Source organism: Schistocerca nitens, chromosome 2, assembly GCF_023898315.1.
Source record: "Schistocerca nitens isolate TAMUIC-IGC-003100 chromosome 2, iqSchNite1.1, whole genome shotgun sequence".
Lineage (NCBI taxonomy): Eukaryota > Metazoa > Arthropoda > Insecta > Orthoptera > Acrididae > Schistocerca > Schistocerca nitens.
The window spans coordinates 805,143,035-805,162,646 of record NC_064615.1 but is presented as its reverse complement, the minus strand read 5'-3'; the positions used below and the strand labels follow the sequence as shown (position 1 = coordinate 805,162,646).

The following is a 19,612-nucleotide window of genomic DNA, read 5'->3' as shown; positions in this document are numbered from 1 at the left end:
GACTCCAGACTCGTGTGCCTTCCCCATTCTACACATGGACAGCACGCTATTGGTACTACATGCCTCGTGTGTGTCTGACTAGCAGTCGTTCCTTGCCGTGTGACAGTGCTAATGCGTGGACAGGTTTATATCGATAGTAGTTCAGTGGTCATATTGTTCTGGCTGATCAATGGATTTCAAAGTATATGAACATTACCCTCTACACTCTTGGAGAAAGAAAAGAGACCAAGCAGCCCATGTTAAAACACTGTATCAACACTAGGATCATCCACCAATTGGCCAGCACTCGCATAGGATGGTTGGCTGAATGACAGAGAAGGAGGATGGACAGTCAGGGAGGAACAGGAGAAGATATATCATTGAACTTATACTGCTCATTGAAAGCATCCGGAATTTGGGGCAGGATGGGTAACATTCGTGGACATTGTTCTCCAGACAGACTAGATCCAATTGGCAGTTCAATAGTAGCTTTCTCCACTGTTTTGTATGTAGTGGTAGAGGAGCAAGTCTTAATTGATGGCACTGAGCTGCCCTTCCCAGACTGGTTTGGCACCTTATGCACGCACATCTAGGAACGTGTTGTGGCTGTTCATGACAGCCGGTGATGTAAAGTTCTCCTTGACCACTTACAACGCTCATGATAGTCGCTGGCAAGTAGATTTCTTTCCTGAGCCTGGGTAGCTTTTTGCAGTTGAGAAAAGTTTCATAGTTTCACTGAGCATCTCGCTTGATGACTGGAATTCATTTTGTTCGTGATAGCAGGGTAGCAATATCTTCAACAGTAAACAACTGCACCAAGAAATCTTTTTTATGTGCACTTTTTGCAATAGCTTTGTCCATATAGAGCTCTGATATTCCATAGTCAAAGATTGCTTGTGATTCTCACAAGAAATCTCTCAGGAGTAATATGACATCTGCTGAAACAATAAATTAGAAGTGCTGCGTACTGTCATTGACAGTTATTTTTACAATACATGTTCCTGTTGGCTGGGCATATTTCCCATTTGCAACTTTCAGTAAAATCTCTTTCTTATGGGGGAACATAGTCTCCTTTAACTGCCAACAATAAACATTGAACATTACAGGAAAGGAAGCTCCTGAGTTGACTCACCAGAAGGTTGCCATTGATGATATAAATGGATTTCCTGATGCCTTGGTAACTATGGTCCATGGAGGATTTTAATCTGTTTCGTTCTCATCTCCATTTGTTGTAACCTTGCTTAGTTTTCATGAATTCAGGGGGTAGCCAGTGGCTGGTATCTCTGTATGGTGGTGGGGAATGGTTGCGGCATGTTGGTGACTGACCTTGTCCAGGATATGGCAATGGTCTTCATCCCACAGGTTGACTATAATGGTCTCCAATGGCCCATTATGATAGTTGGCATCTTGCAGCATGATAGTCTTCAAACATTTATTTTCTTTCTCCGAAGTAGTTAACATGTGCAAGGCAGTCACAGTGAATACAGAATGGCATGTTGTCCTACATCCTCCAAATCCCGGTCCTTCTGCAGGTGTTATAGTTGGCAGAGAAGTTGGTTGTGCCTGAATTGTGCCTGGTGTTTGTTTGACAGCTGCAGCATATGTCAAAATCAGCAGAATCCATACTTCCTGATGCATTTGACTAGTGGCAGAGATTTGTGCTAAAGATTAATACCGTACACTTCTCTACAACATTCTCTATTATCTCCTGATGTTTGGGATTGGCATTCATCCCTGCTACCTCCTGTGTACTCAATTCAGCAATTCAGGCTGTCGTAAAATGCTGAATCACTTCTCTCACTACCTTGCAGAAGAGAGGGGCAAGACCATGGTGATCTTCCAAAACTACCATTGGGGCCACATTTGGGTGTCAGTCATACACTTCTTTTGTCTGACCATCCAACTACACCCCCCCCCCTCTCCCCTCCACTATGTACTAGCACCATTTGATGTGTTCCTCAGTTACCATGATAATATTCACCAGAAGAGCCTAGTAAATGTTTTCTGCGATTGCTTTCATCGAATATGAGAGTTTGTTGGCTTCTCTCATGTTCAGATTCACAATGTGTCCTTGGGCCAAACCGTATTGTGTGTAGGACTCTATTGTTTCTTAGTGACATTCGGCTATGTTCTACTGGTAAACAGACAAACTGCTGATTGTCACCTAATGTTTTCTTCAGTTTGGCCTGGAATTTATCCCAGCTATTGAGCTGCTCTTAGTCGTCAAACCACTGCTGGGCAGCACCTTCCAAGTAAAAGTAAAAATTTGCCAAAAGCATCATACAATCCCACCTGTTGCATTTGGCATCTAAGTCAAATCCTTTCAGATTACTGAATGGCATTGGAGGAAAACACTGATGGTTGCCTGATGTGCAACTGACTTGTTACTGTTTTGTAATCCATTTGTATCCTGAATATACTGACCTTGGAATGATGTAATACTTGTAGGAGTCGTGGTGTAGACATTTTGAAGTACCTAACTCGCATCTCCAACAAACAATGTCACATCATGACCATGCTAAAGCCCACATCGGAAAGCAGGCTTGTCAGTGTAGTACAACACTTAGCACTAAAAGCACTTGTATTAAGGTCAACAATGTAAAACCAGAATTGAACTCCAGGGTGGGGAGAACAGCTTTTATACACCCCCCAGGGGATCCACAACTCTTTTGTGGATACGTGCGTAGCGAGCACGGGACCCCGAGCTGATGTGGCCTTCCTTCCTTTCCGGGCTGCATACCTTCCCTTTCCGCATCCTTCCCCATCCCCCATCTTCGCCCCCACCCCCTCACCTCTGGCTCTTTCCTTCCCTTTCTCCCCCTCTGGGGGTATGGTTTGTGCCTACGTCCGGAGACGGACGCTTGTAAATGTACCACATTCTTCGCCTTCCTTGCTTGTAAGTCTTCATCTTTCCTTTGTCCTTCTCTTTTCCTTACCTCTTCTCTCTACCCTTTTCTCCGCTGCGGCGTTTGAGACCTCTTCTTTCCTTTCCCTTTCTCTTTCTTCCTCCCTGTGCGTGTCTGAAGGCCGACCCACGCACTTCCATGCGTAGCCGGTGACGGGGTGACGCGTAATTCCCCGCCCCGGGTAGACAGGTAGGACACGTACGTACCCCCTGGTAACGGCCAGGCCCAGGGAGGGGTGATTACCCGAGCTGATACCTTCCGAAAGTGCCGATTGGTCCCTCCGTCCGTTTGTCGGGAGGTGTGACCTGAGGTGTGAACAATCACCTAAGGCGGGAGTGCCCTCAGAGAGGGCCCCCACAAGGGAGGAGCGCGCCATCGGAGACGCCGGTAATCATGGGGGATTCTTCCGCAATGGTTTCCTCACCTTCCACTATGTCTGCTCACAAACGTAAGTTCACTGAGTGAGTCTCAACCACAGTCAGTTCTTCCATCGTTGCCACAGTTCCTTGTTGTTTCTCGGTCTGACGAAGGTCACGACTTCTCCACGGTCAACCCTTTCATTATTCAGAAAGGTGTCGACGCAATTGCAGGTCCTGTAAAGTCTTGTTCCAGATTACGGAATGGCACGCTGTTGTTAGAAACGGTCAGTGCCCTCCAGGCACAAAAATTGCTGCGTACCTCACTAATACACACTTTCCCTGTCCGGGTGGAACCGCACCGTACCTTAAATTCCTCACGTGGAGTCGTTTATACACGCTCCCTCGATGGACTGTCTGACGAAGAAATTCAGCACTACCTGTCTGACCAGGGCGTAAAGGCTGTTCATAGGGTTATGAAAAGGGTTGACACGAACATCATTCCAACCCGCACTGTCTTCTTGACATTTGACAAAGTTCAACTCCCATCGAAAATCAAAGCAGGCTATGAGATAATTTCCGTTCGCCCTTACGTCCCAAACCCTACGCGTTGCTATCGGTGCCAGCGGTTCAATCACACCAGCCAGTCCTGTTCCAATCCGGCCAAATGTGTTACGTGTGGCAAGGATGCCCGTGAGGGTGCTTGTCCACCTCCATCCCCTCGCTGCATCAACTGTATGGGTGACCACGCTGCTTCCTCTCGAGATTGCCCCGTTTTTAAGGACGAAAAGCTCATCCAGGAAATCAGAGTGAAGGGAAAGGTGTCGACCTTTGCTGCTTGAAAGTTATTCGCCAGTCGAAAGCCCACTGTGCCTCACACAGGTAAATACAGCACTGTCCTTGCCTCTCCTCAGCCAACAAAGGAGGCAGCCACGCAGACTTGTGATCTCACCTTTAGTGCCACGGTCGTCAGATCGGCCAGCGCAGAGATCGCCCGTTCAACCTCCCCACTCTCACCTGCTCACTCTATGGCTCACCCTTCATCGAGTTCTGCTAAATCTCGAGCCCAAAAGTCAGACACCTAGACTTCGAAAAAAGAGCATACTCGTGAAGAGTTTTTACGTACGGCAACTTCCCAACCATCGGTTCCTCCTTCCTCTAAACATCATACTTCCAAGAAGGCTACAAAGAAACCCAGTTCCTCTCCTTCTCCGCCAAGGCGTGTCCCATCTACAGCACCACCTGGCGGAAATCGCCCTCGGCCGTCTTCTGTGTCGCCGAGGCGCACCGCTGGCGGCCGATCAACCGGCTGGTCGCTGGTGGCAGGAGCTGCTCCTGACCAACCTCTGGATCAGGATCTTCTGCCTTCGGCTGAATGCCATTCCATGCTGTCGGTCCCAAGCTCAGAGCAGTCGTTGAGTTGACAGCGACCTTGGTCACATTCCTCCATCTTCTGTTCACCCTATGTCCATTATCCACTGGAATATCCGCGGTATTCGAGCCAATCGGGATGAATTGTCGATCCTCTTACAATCCTACTCGCCGGTCATCTTCTGTCTTCAGGAAACAAAGCTGCGTCCCCATGACCGCTTTGTTCTCCCTCATTTTCAGTCCGTCCGATATGATCTCCCCTCTGTTGAAGGCACTCCAGCACATTGAGGACTCATGATTCTTCTCCATGAAACTCTCCATTATCACCCAATCCATTTAAACACTTCCTTCCAAGCTGTCGCCGTCCGTCTTTCCCTTTCCGGATACACGTTCTCTCTTTGTACTGTATACATTCCATCGTCCACACCAATGGCACGAGCTGATCTCCTTCATCTTCTTGGTCAGCTTCCACCCCCATATTTGCTGGTTGGGGACTTCAATACCCACCACCCGCTTTGGGGATCTCCACATCCTTGTCCACGTGGCTCACTATTGCTAGACGTCTTCCACCAAGCAGATCTAGTTTGCCTCAACACTGGGGTCCCTACATTTTTGTCTGCCTCCACGACAAATTTATCTCATTTGGACCTTGCGGTCGGTACTGTTCCGCTAGCTCGGCGCTTCGAATGGTTCGCCCTTGATGATACACACTCGAGTGACCACTTTCCATGTGTCCTTAGACTGCAGCCTCAACTGCCCTACATGCGCCCGCGACGCTGGAAGTTAGCCCAAGCCGATTGGACACTTTTTTAGTCTCTAGCGACATTCGATGACCGTCACTTTCCCAGCGTCGACGATGAGGTCACACATATTACCGACGTTATTCTTACAGCTGCGGAACATTCAATACCACGCACCTCCGAATTGCCCCGGCGCCCCCCAGTTCCTTGGTGGAACGAGGCATGCCGTGATGCAGTACGTGAGCGGCGACGTGTTCTCCGCGTTTTCCGCTACCATCCTACTTTGGCCAACTGTATCCGCTATAAGCAGCTCCGAGCGCGATGCCGTCGTGTCATCCGCGATAGCAAGAAGGCAAGCTGCAAATTCTTTATTAGCTCATTTAACACCTTCACCCCCTCCTCGGAAGTTTGGAGTTGGCTTCGACGGTTCTCAGGCGTGCCTAGTTTCTCCCCGGTCTCTGGGCTCACTGTCGCGCATGACACATTAGTGGACCCCGTTGCAATTTCTAACTCGTTGGGTCAGCACTTTGCTGAGATTTCGAGCTCTTCAAATTACCCGCCAGCGTTTCTCCCGAAGAAACGTGCAGCGGAAGTGCGACCTCTTGCTTTCTCCTCTCAAAATCGCGAAAGCTACAATACTGTTTTCTCCTTGCCGGAACTCCAACAGGCACTCTCTTCTTCTCGCTCCTCCGCCCCAGGACCGGATGGTATCCACGTCCAAATGTTGCTGCATTTATCAACCCATAGTCTGCGTTACCTCCTTCGCCTTTATAATCGAATTTGGACCGACAGTACTTTTCCCAGACGATGGCGGGAAGCTATCGTCGTTCCTGTTCCGAAACCTGGAAAGGACAAACATCTCCCCTCTAGCTATCGCCCCATTTCTCTCACGAGTAGTGTCCGTAAGGTTTTGGAGCGTATGGTGAATTACCGTTTAGCGTAGTGGCTGGAATCCCGCAGTCTTTTAACACCTGCCCAATGCGGATTCCGAAAGCATCGTTCTGCAGTTGACCATCTTGTTGCTCTCTCCACTTATATCATGAACAATTTTCTCCGGAAACGCCAAACGGTAGCAATATTTTTTGATCTGGAGAGAGCATACGATACCTGTTGGAGGACAGGCATCCTCCGCACTTTGTTCTCTTGGGGCTTTCGAGGCCGGCTGCCCCTTTTTCTTTGTGAATTTATGGCAGAGCGCACATTTAGGGTGCGGGTGAACACTACTCTCTCCCGCACTTTCTCCCAAGAAAACGGGGTACCCCAGGGCTCCGTGCTGAGTGTGGTACTGGTTGCCATTGCCATAAATCCAATTATGGATTGTCTCCTTCCTGATGTCTCGGGCTCCCTCTTTGTGGACGATTTTGCGATCTTCTACAGCTCTCAACGGACCAGCCTTCTGGAACGACGTCTTCAAGGATGTCTCGATCGCCTCCACTCTTGGAGCATCGAAACCGGCTTCCGTTTCTCTCCCAGTAAGACCGTTTGTGTTAATTTTTGGCGACGTAAGGAGTTTCTTCCGCCCTCCTTACATCTAGGTCCTGTGAACCTTCCGTTTTCAGACGTCGCTAAATTCTTGGGTCTTATGTTTGACAGAAAACTGTGCTGGTCCTCCCACGTTTCCTATCTTTCGGCTCGCTGTCTGCGATCGCTTAACACCCTCCGTGTCCTGAATGGTACCTCGTGGGGAGCGGACCGAGTGGTCCTTCTCCGCCTCTATCGCGCCTTAGTGCGCTCGAAATTGGATTATGGAAGCATAGTCTACTCCTCTGCTCGGCCGTCTATTCTTCGGCGTCTCGACTCTCTCCACCACCGTGGATTAAGTTTAGTGTCTGGAGCTTTTTACACTAGCCCTGTGGAAAGCCTTTATGCTGAGACTGCTGAACCTTCGCTGTCCAATCGGCGAGCAGTCCTTCTGAGTCGTTATGCTAGCCATCTGTCTTCCATGCCTGCTAATCCAGCCCATGACCTTTTTTTCGACGCCTCCTTTGATGTCGGGTATGCAGGCCGCTCCTCCTCCCTACTACCCCCGGGAGTCCGCTTCCGTCAACTGCTCCATTCTCTTTCCTTCCGCTTTCCTAAAACCTTCTTGACAACTTGGGGTACAGCACCGCCTTGGCTCCGTCCCCGGATCTGCCTGCTCCTTGACCTTTGTCGATTTCCCAAGGATGGTACCCCTACACTTGTTTATCGTCGGGCATTTGCTGCTCTATGTGCACAAATGACGGACGCCACATTTATTTACACCGACGGCTCGAAAACATCGTTAGGTGTAGGGAGTGCCTATATTGTTGGCGACACCCCAAATCAATTTCGGCTTCCCGACCAGTGTTCGGTGTATACTGTGGAGCTTTACGCTGTTCTCCAGGCTGTCCACTACATCCGCCGCCATCGGCGGATACAGTACGTTATCTGCTCAGATTCTCTCAGCTCTCTCCTCAGTCTCCAAGCTCTTTATCCTGTGCACCCTCTGGTGCACCGGATTCAGGACTGTCTGCGCTTGCTCCACCTGGGGGGCGTCTCAGTGGCGTTCCTCTGGCTCCCGGGACACGTTGGTATCTATGGAAATGAGGCGGCCGATATTGCAGCCAAGGCTGCAGTCTCTCTTACTCGGCCAGCTATTCCATCGATTCCTTTCTGCGTTCTACGGAGCGTTTTATGTCGTTGTGTTGTTCATTTATGGCACGCGCATTGGTCAACACTTCCCAATAATAAATTGCGGGAAGTGAAAGCTCTTCCTTGTGCTTGGACTTCTTCCTCCCGAACGCGTCGTCGGGAGGAGGTAATTTTAACTTGACTCCGGATAGGGCACTGTCTTTTTAGCCATCGACATCTTTTAAGCGGCGATCCTCCCCCACTCTGTCCCCACTGCTCTCAGCTGTGGACGGTAAGACACCTTTTAATTGAATGCCCCTATTTTAATCCGTTACGCGCCCGTCTACAGCTATCGCCTGATCTATCTTCGATTTTAGTAGATGACACGCACTCAGCCGACCACGTTCTCCAGTTTATTAGTGCCAGTGAAATGACGTCAGTCATTTGAAGCTTTTTTTGGGGACAACAAACCCCTTTCTGTAGTGGATTTTTAAGCCTTTCTTCTGCTTTTAGTTTCTCCAATTTTATGACTGTGTTCCCATTGCTGCTGGTTTTCAATTTCGGTTTTTTTACTGTTTCCTAAGTTACGGGCTGGGCGCTAATGACCATAGCAGTTTTGCGCCCTAAAACCAAACAAAAAAAAAAAAAAAAAAAAAAAAAAGCTCTTATACAAACATCAGATATTCCAGAATATACAGACTTGAAAAAAAGAAAAAAAATTCGAGAAAATTCTCAGAAGTAATTAAGAATTAACAAATGATTGGTCATGGTCATATTCCAACTGGCAACATGCCAGCCAGCAGCACAAACGAGTATGTCACACTGCACGTGCTGCAGCTTGCGGGTCAATATTAATAAGCTGCTGAGAACACGCAGCCATAGGGACAAGCAAAGAAAGAGGCCAGAGAAAATCTTTCGTACCACATGCTGGCACATCCTGATCATCTGAGATCTAAATAAGAAACTAATAAAGCCCATATTTTGCACATGCAAAAATAAGAAAGACAACTTTGCTGTTCCTACTGGGATCTCCTACGTGAGGTCTACCACAGACCAATGTGGCAAGGTCATCCATTGGACTACAGTAGTGCATCTCCTGACAAAGCACTGAACAGATGAATAATGTAAGGTTCTGCCAGGAAAGTAAATTGATACTTGCTGAGCATAGCTTAATGGAGGAGTTCACACTCGATTTAGAGGAGATGTCGATTAGCTGCCCAGCGATAGGTTTTATGGTACGTTATTAGGAAGGAGCCAATTTAAGTAAGTCTGACACTAAATCTTGTTAATTGTGATAGGTTTTTTGCCGTTAGCGCCGTTGGCAATCTGTGTTGGAAGCAATAATACTGTACCAACTTGCTGCGTTGTACGGAGTGCTGATACACCGAGTCTCAGCTGCCGGCTATGTAAACACAGGCATGGATGATGGGTGAAAATTGTTGAGGAACAGTTGTTGTGATTATTTAAATGCCGGCCATTGCCAAAACTGATCCACTGAGGTGACAAAAATCATGGGACAGTGATATGCAATGCACATATACAGACGGCGGCGGTATCGCATACACGAGGTATGAAAGGGCAGTGTATTGGCAGAGCAGTCATTTGTACTCAGATGATTCATGTTAAAAGGAGGTTGATGTGATAATGGTCGCCTCATGGGAATTAATAGACTTGGGGGAACGCAGAATGGTAGTTGGAACTAGACACATGGGACATTCCATTTTGGGAAATGTTAGGGAATTCAATATTTCGAGATTCACAGTGTAAAGAGTGTGTCGAAAGTGCCAGATTTTGAGCGTAATCTCTCACCATGGACAATTTAGTGGCCAATGGCCTTCACTTAACGCATCAGAGTACCAGCAGCAGCAGCAGCATTTGCAGAGTTGTCAGTGCTGATAGTCAAGCAATACTGCTTGAAATAACAGTAAAAATCACTGAGAGACATATGATGAACATATCTGTTTATGACAGTGCAATGAAATTAGGTGTTAGTGGGCTATGGCAGCAGATCATAAATTAACTGCCTTTGCTAACAGCATGATATCACCTGCAACGCCTATCCGCCTATCCTGTGCTGGCGACCTTATCAGTTGGTCCCTTGACAACTGGAAAACCATGGCCTGGTCATATGAGTCCCAGCTTTAGCTGGTAAGCACTGATTGTATGGTTTGGATGTGGTGCAGGCCTCACGAAACTGTGGACCCAGGTTGTCAGCAAGACACTGTGCAAGCTGGTGATGACTCAGTAGTGATGTGAGCTGTGCTTGCATGGAATGGACTGGGTCCTCTGGTCCAACTGAACCAGCCGTTGACTTGACTGGAAATGTTATGTCCGGCTACATGAAGACCATTTGCAGCCATTCATGGACTTAGGTTCCCAAACAACGATGGAATTTGTATGGATAACAATGTGCCATGTCCCTGGACCACAGTTGTTCATGATTGGCTTGAAGAATGTTTTGGACAATTCAGGCAAATGATTTGGCCATCCAGATCACCTGACATGAATTCCATCCAAACATTCATGAGACATAATCAAGAGGTCAGTTCATGCACAAATATCCTGAACCGGCAACTCTTGCTTAATTATACACAACTATAGATGCAACATTTCATGATTTCTGCTGGGTAATTCCATGGAGTTGTTGAATCCATGCTACGTTAAGTTGCTGCACTGTGCCTGGCGAAAGGAGGTCTGACACAATATTAAGTGGTATCGCATGACTCTTGTCACCACCTCATACAATGAATGCTTTCACGACCAAATGTTTCAGCTGCTGAGAACTCTTCCAGTTGTATGGAACTCTTCTGTCCCTGACATTTCGTCCAAGGCTATGTTGGACATCTTCGGAGGTGCTCCTGGTTGTGCTGAGTCTTGCTGACTGAAGAGTCTGACATCGAAGAGCGGCCTAATTCCCGTGGAAAGTGGGTGTGGTCTGGATTTCATGTGATAGCAGAGATAAACCTTATCAAATATAAAACATAACTATCGATCACAGTTAATCAAAGATAAAAACATCTCATCAATTCTGTAGTGCCACTGTCCATATATCGCTGAGTTTCATAGCTTCTGTACCACCCCAAATATGGAAACCCTAATGAAATCCCTTTGGTAGTAAAAGAAATAGCAAAATTAGTTATCCTGACATTGATGGGAGCTACTGACAACAAAATTAACACTATTGCAAGTTTCACTAACAGGAATACTATGTAACTAATAACATTTTTATAAAGAAAGGACTAAATGAAAGACAGATGATACAAAGCCTGAAACTTCAAATAAATAATTCAAAATATATTTTTTACGAAGGTTAAAGCCTAGACCATAAATAGATCAGAGATAACATTTATCCAAGAAGAGAGTTGTAGCCGCATTGAGCTGTAAGTTCACTGCGACTACAATGTAACACTGCAATGAAGGTCTTTAATTCAGTCTTTCTTGTAGATGTCGCAATAGTAGTAAGCCTATTGAACACTGTTAGATTGTTTCAAACCGTTCCGAAGTTTTAAAAGTTTTCCAGTATCGACTTGACGTACTAGTCAGAATTTCGAACTGAAGTAAAATAACATTTACGGTTTAGCCAGACAGCAGAGCAGTTATTATATGTGGAAGAAGAGTAAATCATGTGATGCCTGATTAACGCTGGGGCTTAGCCTTCATGATCTGTGATTGTCACGCACATCGAAGGACACAGCAATATACCAACCGCCGACATAAACTCTTATTATTAGCCTTGAGTAGGAAACAGCTACACACGATCACGAAGAACTACCAGTTACGCCGTGTTGTCGGAAGCTGTAGCCAAAGTCAGAATCGCTGATGCAAATAGATTCGAGACCCTGAATGACAGAGCGGTGTATTTTCAGTGCAGGATTAAATAATTACAAAGTTCAATAAACTCCAATACGCAGAAGTTAAAGGTGATTTAGTGATTTTATTAACAGTGAACAGCAAGTCTGCACTGAAATACGACACTTTCTGTACGTTGTCCGAAGAGTATTTTATCTCTGGAATTTCATTGTATTAGTTGTTGAATTAAACCGTAGTGACACCTTCATGATGATGTATTAATTAATAAATCAGTATCCTCGCAAAACTATGATGTTACATTGGCTTGAGTGATGGACTCCATAATTCAAGATATCCTATTATCTGCGTTTGAGCACTAATTCGCAAACCAGGCATAAGAGCTACAGTTACCAAGTTCGCCTAAGCTTATCAGCCTGTCGCGAACACGCGAAGCATATTTGATTAATTGTTTCAGATCAAAGGAGTTGTTGCGGTACCAAGTGATACAGTCACTGTGGATTCGGAGTAAAGGAGACCGACAGACTTCGAACACCAGTGCTTCAATTTTAAACAAGGGCTGCTTATACATTCCGGCATGCTGCTCCATCGGTACGCTGATATTAGTCTAAGGGAGATAGTGCCTGAAACTAATCAACCAGGCGAGGAGTTTGTTTTTAACAGTTACCGATCGGAGCCGTTGTGATTGACCGACACTGTTCCATGTTACCCGGACTGGGACAACAATCACCATCGAGCCAACACAAATAAAACGCCACATTTCTTTTTTTCTGTTAAAATTATTCCCATGTTTGTATATTTCGATGGCTCCTCTAGATAGCCGTGGATAATAGTTTGTCATAGTACATAAAATTTCAGTTTCTGAAAATTTCACTACTTGATCACCTGACTGAAGAGCATGTTCTGCCAAGGCTGACTTGTCTGTTTTCCCTAGTCGGCAGAGACTTTTATGTTCCTTCAACCGTGTATTCACACTTCTCCTTGTAGTTCCAATGTAGTCCTTACCACATGTACACAGGATTTTGTATAGACCACTTGCAGACAGAGGGGGGGCCATGTTTATCCTTAACAGAATGAAGTGCTTGGCCTATTTTCTTAGTTGGTGTGAGAATCGTTCGAACGTTAGGTTTTCTTAAAATCTTGCCAATTTGATCCATTACTTTTTTGATGAAGAGTAGAGAAACCGTGTTCTTCCATCGCTGTGTCCTATCGTCATTAGGCCTCCTGTTGTTTGGTCTCAAAACTCTATTTATTTCCTTGATAAAGTACCCATTCTTCTCAAAAGCCTGCTTTAGCTGTTTTAACTCGCCATCCAGGTATTCCAGCGTACAAATCCTTTTAGCTCTGTCCACTAGACCTTTAATTACACCTCTTTTCTGTTGTGGATGATGATTGGAATCCTTATGCAAGTATCTGTTGGTATGTGTAACCTTCCGAAAGACATTATGTTTCAAGCTGCCATCAGTCTGTCTCATAATGAAGACATCCAAGAGGGATATTGCATTGTCTTTCTCCAATTCCATGGTAAACTGGATTTTAGGATGTATACTATTTAAATAACAAAATAATTCCTCTAAAGCTTTTTTGCCATGTGACCAAACCACAAATGTACTATCCACGTATCGGTACCATCGACACGGTTTCTTCTTCGCTTTTTCCAGAGCTATTTGTTCGAATTTTTCCTTGTAAAAATTAGCGATCGTAGGACTCAATGGGTTACCCATGGCCACACCATCATCCTGCTCATAAAACTCATCTTCCCACTGGAACTGACTAGAGATAAGGCAATGTCTGAACAGAGCAGTCAGATCTGCTGGGAAAAAATCCGCTATGTAAACCATAACTTCGTTAAGCAGAATCATAGTAAATAAAGAAACTATATGAAAACTGACAAGAATATCCTCAGGAGCCAAAAGTAGTCCCTCAAGTTTCTCAATGAAAAGACGTCTTTTACATAAGAATCAGTTTTGCCAATATGAGGTTGATTCAGTTTTGCCAATATGTGGTTGTAAACAAGTTTCCAGATATCTTGCTATTTGGTACTTTGGGGAATTAATAGCACTGACAATGGGTCCCAGAGGAAGGTTAATCTTATGAACTTTAGGTAGGCCATAAAGTCTGGGACACACAGCTTCACTCTTCAACAAACATTTCTTCTCCTCCTCTTAAATTGAAGTAGATGACTTTATCAGTGTGTTTGTTTTCCTTAATATGCTAGCTGTAGGGTCTTTCTTAAGTTTATTATATTCTCCTGATGTTAAAAGATCCAAAATCTTAATTCTGTAATCCTGTTTATTCATAACAACAGTAGCATTGCCTTTTTCAGAAGAAAGAACCACTATCCCTTCGTCTGCATTTAAATCTCTGAAAGCCCTTCCCTCACCTTTCATTAGGTTACTTCCCAAAGGTTTACTGCGGCACAAGACCCTGGTGGTTTCGATTCGAACTGCATTTGCAGTTTCTTTGGGGAGGGTTCGTATCCCTGCTTCTACTTTCACAATTATCTCCTCGACTGGTACTTTTGTATGTCTAATAGCAAAGTTTCCTCCTTTTGCAAGGACAAAAATTTCATCTTGAGACAATACGCCCTGTGATTTATTAATAACAGTTGAGACAACATGCTGTTGAGAAAAATCGTAAAGTTATTATTACTTTGCAACGATTATAGTTAATTTGCATTGTTTTGGGTGGGAAAGGTCCTCATCATTGATGGAAAAATATGTCTGGTGTTTTCACAGAGATGCTTAAAATAGTAACTGAATGAAAAGGAATGTGTAACAGTTAAATTGGGTGTATGGAATTTTGATTACAGGACACATCTCAAAAATAAATAAAAATGAAGTCTTGAATGATAAACAAATGTTGCTCATAGTCAAGCTGTTAGAAATTCTTTCTTTCATAATTGCTCACATAAACTGTTAATGACCATGTTTACAATTTGTAGTTGCAAGCGGTGCAGGAAGGAGAGGAAAATTATATTAAGTTAGATAAGCAGGCATAAGAGCAGAGAGATTGCTTGTGATGGCAAGTGACGCTCCTAATGAAATATAAAATCCCCTTTAGCACATTAATCTTGTGTAGTCTGTGGTGGACACTTGAGCTGTTCATTATTGACAAGTGATTTAAGAGTTAATGTGGCACCTACTGTTGTTGTTTTTGTCAAGCATTTGTGAAATTGCACAGACATTATCATCTTGAAGTTTATACTTGCAACACCTAAGACTTGTTAAGGGAGACACATTTGGATGTTGAATATTACTCGTTGTATTAATGTCTGTGTGAATTGTGTATAGTAAATATAATTATTTTGCAGTAATTTGTATTAATTATGATAGAGTTACACTTACTGAGGTTAGTTTGTAGATTCCCATTTTCTCCTGCATGATGCAACATGGTTGTTTTTTCAGATTACTTATTGTTATTACTACAAGAAGCAGTATGGCCTTGATATCAATGACTTGCAGCAGCCATTGCTTGTCAGCAAAGTAAAGAAAAGGTTGCAGAACCAAGAGGTAAATCTGATATTTTCTTATAGAATTTTGTTTTGGCCTTGGCATTAGTAGTTGACACAGCTTATTGTGGTGAAAATATTCGTCTTTATATTAGTGAGTAATTATTCCGGCAATGCTAAGCAATTGCTAAATACGAATATGGAATTGTACATACATCCTAATCTCATTTGCCGCTATCTGTCTATCCCTCTGCTGAACTATGTATGTAGTGAATCTGTGCCTCTTCAAACTCATCTTGAAGCTGTGGCTGTCAGGATACGGATGATGCAGGAACTAACTGTCAGCAATGTATATCTCCCTCCAGAGGGTCGGTACCCCTGAATGTATTGGCTGCACCGATTGATCAACTTCCTGAACCTTTCCTACTTTCGGCACATTTTAACGCCCATAACCCCTTGTCGGGTTGCACCATGCTTACTGGCCATGGCAGAGATGTCGAAAATTTACTGCCTCTTAAATACTATGGCTGCCACAAATTTCAGTGTGGCTCATGGTAATTACTCGGCCATTGATTTATCAATTTGCAGCCCAGGACTTCTCCCATCTATACACTGCAGAGCACATGATGATCTGTATGGTAGTGACCACTTCCCCACCCTCCTGTCACTCCACCAGCATTGTGCCCATGGACGCCTGCCCAGATGGGCTTTAAACAAGGCAGACAGGGTAGCCTTCACCTCTGCTGTCACTCTCAAATCCCCCCCACACGATGCTGTTGATGTCGTGATAGAGCAGGTCACTACAACGATCGCTTCTGCAGCAGAAAACACGATCCTCGTTCTCTAGGGTGCCTCCGGCGAAAGACAGTCCTTTGGTGGTCGCCGTGAGTCACTGAGGCAATTAAAGAGCATAGGAGAACTCTACAGTGACCTAAGCGGCACCTTTCCCTAGAGCACCTAATAGCCTTTAAGCGGCTCCGTGCCCGCGTTTACCTGCCTATAAAACAACGGAAACCGAGTGTTGGGAGAGTTACGTGTCGACCATCGGGTGCCATACGTCACCTTCCCAAGTCTGGGCGAAGATCAGACGTCTTTTTGGGCACCAGACCCCAACAAGTGTTCCTGGCATTAACATCAATGGCATGCTCTCTACTAACACAGACGCGATTGCTGAGCAATTTGTAAAGCACAGTGCTCGAGCCTCTGTGTCGGAGAACTACACCCCCCCCCACCCCCCCTCCCCCAGCTTTTTGCACCCTCAGCCGATGGAAAGTAAAGTCCTCTCGTTCACTACACGCCACAGTGAACCCTATAATGCCTGCTTTACAGAGTGGGAGGTCCTCAGAGCCCTTGTACATTGCCCTGACATAGCTCCTGGACTGGATCGGATTTACAGTCAGATGATTAAACATCTCTCGTCTGACTACAAGCAATAACTCCTCGCCATCTTCAACCAGATCTGGTGCGATGGCGTCTTCATGTTGCAGTTGTGGGAGAGTACCATCATTCTGGTGCTAAAACCCGGTAAAAATCTGCTTGATGTGGATAGCTATCGGCTCATCAGCCTCACCAAAGTTCTCTGTAAACTGCTGGAACGTATGGTATGTCGGCAGTTGGGTTGGGGCCTGGAGTCATGTGGCCTACTGGCTCCATGTCATCATGTGGCCTACTGGCTCCATGTCAGGGCGGCTTCTGCCAGGGTCACTCTACCACAGAAAATCTTGTGTCCCTCGAGTCTGCCATCCGAACAGCTTTTTCCAGATGCCAAGACCAGGTTGCCATCTCTCTTGACTTGCGTAAAGCATACAACAAGACCTGGTGGCGTCATATCCTTGCCACATTGTATGAGTGGGGTCTCCGGGGCCTGCTCCCGATTGTTATCCAAAAGTCTTGTCGCTCCGTACTTTCTGTTTCCAAGTTGTTGCCTTTCATAGTTCCCCCCATATTCAGGAGAATGGCGTTCCCCAGGGCGCCGTATTGAGTGTGTGTGTATTTTCAGTGATCATTAGTGGCCTAGCAGCAGCTGTAGGGCTGTCAGTCTCCCCTTCTCTGTATGTGGATGACTTTTGCATTTTGTATTGCTCCTCCAGTACTGGTGTTGCTGAGCAGCGCCTACAGGGAGCCATTCACAAAGCGCAGTCAAGGGCTATAGTCCACCGCTTACAGTTTTCAGTTGCGAAGTCGTGTGTCGTGCACTTCTGACGGCATTGTACAGTTCATCCGGAACCAGAACTTTATCTTAATGACGAACCACTCACTGTAGTGGAGACATATCAATTCTTAGGATTGGTTTTTGATGCCCTGTTGACTTGGCTACCTCACCTTCGTCAGCTTAAGCAGAAGTGCTGGCAGCACCTCAGTGCCCTCCGCTGCCTGACAACACTAACTGGGGTGGAGATTGCCCTACGCTGCTGCAGCTCTACAGAGCCCTTGTTCAATGCCGCATTGACTTGGGAGCCTGGTTTACGGTTCAGGGGCACCCTCAGTGTTGCGTTTACTTGAGCCAGTGCACCACTGTATCATTTGCCTAGTGATGGGAGCTTTTAGAACGAGTCTGGTGACCAGTGTCTTGGTGGAGGCCAGAGTCCCTCCATTGCGGATCCGACGTGCACAACTGCTCGCCAGTTATATTGCACACATTCGTAGTCCTCCTGAGAGCACCCAAATTACCGTTTCCTTCCCCACCTGTGACAGTTCATCTCCTGCATCGGCGGCCCAGTTCAGGGCTCACAATTGCGATTCATGTGCGATTCCTTCACTCCGAACTAGAGTCCTTCCCTTTAACACCTCTACTTGAGTTCTATGCATGTACATCTCCATGGTGTATACCTCGGCCAAAGCTTCATCTAGACCTTTTGCATGGCCCTAAAGGCTCTGTTAACCCTGCCGCTCTCCACTGTCACTTCCTCTCGATTCTTGACGCTTTCTGGGGCTCTGAAGTTGTTTAGACCGATGGCTGATGGTAATGTTGGCTTCACCCACGTCCACAGAGACCATATGTAACAGCATTCCTTGCCCGCTGGCTGCATTGTATTCACTGCAGAGCTTGTGGCTTTATCTCATGCATTTCAGTACATCCTTTCCTGTTCTGGTGAGTCGTTTCTCCTCTGTTCTGACTCCCTGAGCAGCTTACAAGATATCGACCAGTGCTACCCTCGCCACCAACTGGTAGTGAACATCCAGGGGTCCATCTCTGCCCTGGAACGGTCCAGTCATCCAGTGGCGTTTGTGTGTACCCCAGGACACATCGGAATCACAGGCAACGAACTTACTAACAGACTGGCCAAACAGGCTACGCGGAAACCGCTCCTGGAGATGGGCATCTCTGAAAGTGACTTGCATTCTGTCTTATGCCGCAAGGTTTTTCGGCTTTGGGAGATGGAATGGCATAAAAGTATGCACAGCAAACTGTGGGTCATTAAGGAGGCTGTGAATGTGTGGAAGTCTTCCCTGTGGGCTTCTCACAGGGAATCAGTTGTCCTTTGTCGGCTCCGCATTGGCCATATGTGGCTCACACATGGTTATCTCCTCCATCGTGAGGACCCACCTCAGTGTCGCTGTGGTTCCAAGTGACAAGTCATCCAACTCTTGCTGGACTGCCCACTTTTAGCTGCTTTGTGGCAGGCTTTTTAACTTTCCCAGCACCCTACTATCAGTGTTCGGCAAAAGTAGCTTTAGTTTTACGTTTTATTCATGAGGGTGGGTTTTATCATTTGATCTGAGTTTTAGTGCATGTCCTTTGTCCCTCTGTATCCTCCACCGTAGGACTTTTAGGATGGAGGTTTTAATGTGTTACAGCGTGGTTGGCTTCTCTTGGTCAGCCAACCATGGTAATATGCTTGCTTGTTTTTAATCTCTTTTCCCTGTTTCTTGTGTCTCTCTATGATTTTCTTGTCCTGTTTTGTCCATTGTAGTGTTTGTTGTCCTTCTGGTTCTTCCTTTCTCCTGTTATTGTGCTGTATGTCTTCTTTGTTTTCTTCTTTCCCTTGAGTAATTGTTCTACTGGGAACAAGGGACAGGTGACCTCGCAGTTTGCTCCCTTTCATTTAGAATCCAAGAAATGTAGTTTCTCAGTGTCTTAATAAACAAGCACAGAATGTTTTCTACAACAAATTCACAATTTATTATAATGCATGTGTGTGTATCAGCATTGTTAATTTAGAAAATGTAGGAATTGACAGATGAGAGAGACCAGAGAAAGGCTGGTTCATTGATTCTAGGAAGACAAGTCACTCATGAATTGTATTTTTCTGTCTTCCTTCTTCTCCGACCAGCCCCCATCCCCTGAACATCAATCCATTGTCCTTGAAAGAAGGAATTATTTCTTAAATATAGTTAAGAACTTCAATCTTTAATAACTGGTGCACTTTTTTAAACTACAAAAAAAATATAAGATGCAACTTATGTTGC

The 19,612-nt window shown here is 45.5% G+C and overlaps 1 protein-coding gene across 1 annotated transcript in view; it reads left to right on the top strand.

Annotated features, from left to right (window-relative positions):
* LOC126237063 (piwi-like protein Ago3) overlaps positions 1 to 19,612 on the top strand; it is a 214,726-nt gene that overhangs the window by 109,720 nt on the left and 85,394 nt on the right. Inside the window, exon 9 of the mRNA XM_049946849.1 lies at positions 15,159 to 15,263. Within this exon, the coding sequence (XP_049802806.1) occupies positions 15,159 to 15,263 (105 nt within the window). The remainder of the gene's footprint in view (positions 1 to 15,158; positions 15,264 to 19,612) is intronic.